The 4,937-nt window shown below is 53.7% G+C and overlaps 1 protein-coding gene across 1 annotated transcript; it reads right to left on the bottom strand.

Moving 5' to 3' along the window:
- Positions 1-722: 722 nt before the first annotated feature.
- On the bottom strand, positions 723-4,561 carry LOC109861818. Its single transcript, XM_020441631.1, has 3 exons — positions 2,201-4,561; positions 781-851; positions 723-726 (listed from the first exon to the last, which is right to left on the bottom strand). The coding sequence occupies exons 1-3, from the start codon at positions 4,559-4,561 to the stop codon at positions 723-725; spliced, it is 2,436 nt and encodes an 811-aa protein (XP_020297220.1).
- Positions 4,562-4,937: the final 376 nt, after the last annotated feature.

Raw genomic sequence — 4,937 nt, 5'->3', positions numbered from 1 at the left:
CACACCGTAATAATGCGCACCGTAATAATGCGCACCGTTTACTTGGACACCGTTTATTTGGACACAAAGAGACGTCTTAATACAGATATTTAAGAAGTGAAAATTGTGTTTGCAATAGATTTTATTGCACATATGTAGGCGGGGGAGAGGCTTTGCCCCTCCCTCTGCACCCTTTCCCCGAAAAAACTTTAACCTAACTTAACCTTGCAACCGACGGTCTCGGAGGTTGCATCCGCCCGTCGTGAAGAGAGTTTAGAGGCCAGCAAGAGGGCGTAGCGTAGGAATACCATCTCAAGCGACGGAGTAAGGCGTTAGAAGTAACGTCAAGTATTTTTGTAATGGCGAATCAGCAGATGGTTTTGTTTTTTTGTTTGTTTTTGAGCGGACTGTATTTCGTGTGTTTAATTTAGTTAGGGATACAGATCCGGGGTGCGTAATGCCCAAAATTTAATCAAAACAATTTTTAGTTTATTTTGTTTTATTTTCTTTTAGAGGGACCCAAGTAGAAGGGGTCGACTCGCTAAACTGATGTTTGCCAAAAACACTTGTTTGCGAAGCAGTGTGTAGTTATCGCTATGACGTTGTAAGTAAGCGTGGTTTGGATTGATTTTCAATCTGGCTAAGTTTGAGCAATAATTAGAGAGTTAGGTACTAACTTGTAGAACTTAACTTGGTAATTATTACTGTAACGGCAGTAACAGATTATATGTTCAGTGAAAAGCTCACCTAAAAAAAAAAGAACAATAATTAAGGTTAATAAGGTTTTGTATATATACTTACCTGTAGTCGTTAAAACTAGCTCCGTTCATCCAAGTTAGTCGTCTTCTTCTTCTGGATAGTTGGGCAGTTACCTGAAACAGAAAAAAGATTTACCAAAACGTTTTGTTAAAAGTTTTTGTTCACGCTTCGTTAGATTGTTTGTGTAAAAAGTAGTTGAATGAAATATTTCATTTAATTCAGCAAGTTTGTTGTACTTACTTCAGTGTGCTGTACCTCTCTGCGATGCGTCTGTGTGTGGCGTCTAAGTTTGGGTTGCTAATTATTGCGGAAACTTTGCGTGCGTACTTTTCTTCTTTAGATTGGACGTTTAGATAAGTTTCAGCAATAATTAGGTTTTGAAGACTAACGTCAGGTTGCGTTGACAATTATTGACGGGGCTTGGTATACGCGTTACTCTTCTTTAGACAAGGCGTATGGGTAAATTTTGTCAATATTTGTGTGTTGGGACTAACTTTGTTATTCGTTGGTAATTATTGACAAAACTGTGTGTGCGTGCTAATCTTCAAATTAGGTGCTGGGGCAAGTTTCGTCAATAATTGAACATTAGTGTTGGTTTTGGTTTGCGTTGGTAATTATTGTTAAGACTTCGCGTACGTACTATTCTTTTTCAGAATAGGCGTTCAGGCAAGTTTCATCAATAATTGAAAGTTAGGGTCCTAACCCTGACGGTCGTCGTAAAGCCTAACCCTCACTAAGGGTGGAATTATTGTTGAGACTGCGCTTACGTACTGTTCTTCTTTAGACTAGGTGTTCAGGCGAGTTTCATTAATAATTTAAAGGTTTAGGGTCCTAACCCTTTTTTTTTTTTTTTTTTTTTTTTTTTTTTTTTTTACGTGGGGAAAATCCTTGATGGATACCCCGGCCTCGGGGGCGATGGCCGGGGTTATGCGGGACTCCCCTCCCACCTTGAGAGGTGGGGAGGGTTTACCCGCTAAAACCCCCACGGTGTGCCTACTCAGCGCGTTAAAGGGAGGGACCCGGTACCCCTTTCGGACTCATCGCGGGTCCCTCCGTTTTTTAAGAGCTTTCGCCCACCAACTCTACCGAGTTTCCTCTTCCTTGCGGTGGAGAGAAGGGCCACAACCCCTCTCCCACCGTCTGATGGGTCACGTGCAATGACGGCATGAGTACCCCCCTCTTGCCGTCTGTGACCCGGCGTCAAACCCCAAAAGGGGGACGCCACCCCGCAAAGCTCCAAGCCGCCCGGTCGAGACCAGACGGCTGGAATACCCCCCCTGGTTACCGCCTTACAAGGCGTTTTTCCTACGGCCCCCTACTTCTTTTTTGAAGAGAGAGGCCCAGGCCTACTTTTCTTTGTCACCGGGGGAGTCCCCCCCAGGAGGGCGGCAAGCGCCTTGCGCGCTGTTTCTCTCTTACTCTCCCCGGTGGGTTTACTTCCCTCCGGCACCGCCTTTCTCACACTCTGCTCTTTGCCTCCAGGCCCCAGAACAGGGGAACTAGAGGCAGGAGGAGAGGCCGGTCGTTTCTCCGACCGCTTCCCAGCACTAATTGCTGGACCCGCCACCGCCCCCGGTGACGGGGGTTTCTCCAGCTCAACCTCCATTACGGCGTCGGCCGAATCCTCCCGCGACGGACTGGCCTGGGGTGCCACATCCCCCACGAAAGAACCGGACGGCGCACCTACGTCTTTGCTGCTTCGCGGAGCAGCAGCAGCAAGAGCAGGACCTCCCTGTGCAGGAAAGTATTTTCCGCCCCTGCCCCTTTGGGTGGTGCACGAAGCACCACCCAACCGATGTTTTGCCGGACGCCCCAAGTCCGAACAAAGCGGACATTGGGGCTCCGGCGCCGCGCACCTGCTGGCCACATGGCCAGTCTGACCGCAGCGATAACACTTACCGCTGCGGTCCGCCCCCCCGCCGCACAACCTCTGGACGTGCCCCAACTGGAGGCACTTGTGACAGCGAAGGGGTCGGGCTGGGAGAAGGTCAACCCTGGCCAACTCCCACCCCACCTTTATCTTCTTCGCATTGCCCAGTCGCCTAGCAGCGGCAACTGGGCATTGCACCCAGGCCGCGCACGCCCCCGAAGGAGTGGCGCGTATTTGGCCGACCTTAAGGTCGACCGCGCGACACCCCCCGGCCGACGCCACGGCCGAAGCCAACTCCTCAGGGGTTACCGTGTGATCAAACCCACGAATGCGGACCTCCCCGCACTTCGCGGGTCGACCGACACGGACCCCCTTCGCTGCAGCAAACGGCCGCATTCCTGCAGCCAAGGCATCAGCCTTGGCCTCCTTCTCTGGACCGGAGATCTCTAAAAGAAGACCCCCGGTGACAGTCCTCCGGAGACGAACGTGGTCTATGCCAAGACTCTCCAAGGAGAAATTGGCCCGACACGCCTTCACCACCTCCGTCAGGAGGCCAGTCTCCCCCGGCGACGTCAGCGTAACCGCTGCCGTCGTCGGGACCCGAAGGCGAGGACGCTTCACCTTCGCCTTCTTCTTTCTCTCTGAGAGAGGAGAAGGGCGATCATTCACCCCTTCCCCCGGGACAACCCGCCCTGGTCTCGCCCCAGAACCTGGGGCCTTAGAGGAAGAACGCGCTGCGGCTTTGGCCGGTGCCTTGGCCGCCCGCTTGCTCTTTCTGCCTACAACCTTTGACCACGTCTCCTTGCTACTGCTCGGAGACGGGCCGAGAAGCTGTCTTCCCGCAGTAGAAGAGGAGCGGGAACCCCCGGCCTTAGCCTGAGGTGGTGCCACCCCTCCCTCCTTGCCGCTCTTCCCGCTCTTCGAGGGAGCGGGCTTAGCGGCCCTTACTTCCTCGAAGCTACCCTGAGGTCTTTCTGGCAGGAGGGCCTCCAGCTTTCGGTCGATGAGAGCCTCGATCTTCTTAAGAAGATCGCCCTCACCGACCTCTTTTTGTCCTTTAGTAGGACCCGGGGGCAATGGCGGAGGCATGCGGACTTTAGCCCGCAATGCCTCCACCTCCTCCTGCAGTCTCGTCACCTCGGCCCTCAACTCCGCATTCTCGGAATAAGTCCGAGACGGAGTCGGGGCAATGAGGGTGTTCGGGTCTGCCCTCATTCTTCCATCCAGGAACTCCAGGATAAACCTGGAGTTCCTGGTTGCCTCGCGGAGAGCCTTAACGGCAGTGCCCTTAAGGTTTTTGGAGGTGGTGGCCACTTTGTCCACCACCTCCAATTCCGCCCAAACCCGGCCAGCGATGCTCCTTGCATCGAGCAGCGCCAGCTCGTCTTCCAGATTAGGAGGTGTATCCCGTAGATACGTCCTCCTTAATCTTCGGATGGACTCCGTATCCGAGGGACGACCAGACATCTCCGAGCCCGTGTCCGTTTCTCCAACAGGCGGCCACCCGGTCTTCGCCTGCTGGCGCTTCCTTTCTGCGTACCGCAAAGCACGCAGCTTCTCTCTAACCTTTCCAAGGCCCACAAAAAGACCATGGGTCGGCGGGAGTCCAAGCCTCTCCACATATGCCTCCTTTTCTTTGCCCTCCAGGGAGGGCGCCGGGGAAAGAGGCACATCATCCTCATCCTCACTACTTGGTAAGGGAGTCCTCAAATACGACTCCATAGAGTCGGACGAAGAGTCCCTCACCCTACCCCTCAGCCGATGTCCTGGTACAGCCAGGGCACCGGTTCTCGCAGGCGCTGTTTCCCCCGATGGGCCTGCGGTGCACCCATCGGGTAGCCCTGCATCTGATAACGACGGGAGAGGAGCAGAGACCATACCCCCCTCTCGCCGGGCCCTGGGTGTCCGATCACCCTGGGCCGGTAAGTCTTTACTGTTCTCTTGGCTCGCCATCATGTTCAAGAGATTTGGTTTTATTTCGGAGTTTTCCTTCTCCTAGACCGGTTGACATCCAAGTCTGACGAGCCTGGCCTGCCCGGATTTGAAGTCAGGGTTTACTCCCCTATCCCAGTTGTCCCCGTCTCTGGGGGCTAACGGAGCTGGGAACTCCGGGTTTTTGTTCAAGGTTTTCCTTCCTCTATTCCCACTCTTAGTACGGGAGCTCGGTGAGGGGCCCTTCCGAGCATGGGTGACCCTACCAGGGACTCAAAAGAGTCCCCGCCGGCATGGCCCCCTCACTTCACCGCTCCCAAGCCCGGGCACCACGACAAGGTGGTGGGAAATCGCCCGGGAGGGTCCTAACCCTGACAGACGTTGTCGAGCCTAACCC

Source organism: Pseudomyrmex gracilis, unplaced genomic scaffold (genome assembly GCF_002006095.1).
Source record: "Pseudomyrmex gracilis isolate BER0280 unplaced genomic scaffold, ASM200609v1 scaffold_1057, whole genome shotgun sequence".
Taxonomy (NCBI): Eukaryota; Metazoa; Arthropoda; class Insecta; order Hymenoptera; family Formicidae; genus Pseudomyrmex; species Pseudomyrmex gracilis.
This window is presented reverse-complemented; position numbering and strand designations above follow the sequence as displayed.

Bases quoted from the DNA above. Each gene is read 5' to 3' on its own strand.
- LOC109861818 (XM_020441631.1), bottom strand. From the start codon at position 4,561: ATGGCGAGCCAAGAGAACAGTAAAGACTTACCGGCCCAGGGTGATCGG. The intron at 852-2,200 runs GTGAGAAAGGCG...TTTCTGTTTCAG, and splicing joins CTGGAGGCAAAGAGCAGAGT to GTAACTGCCCAACTATCCAG.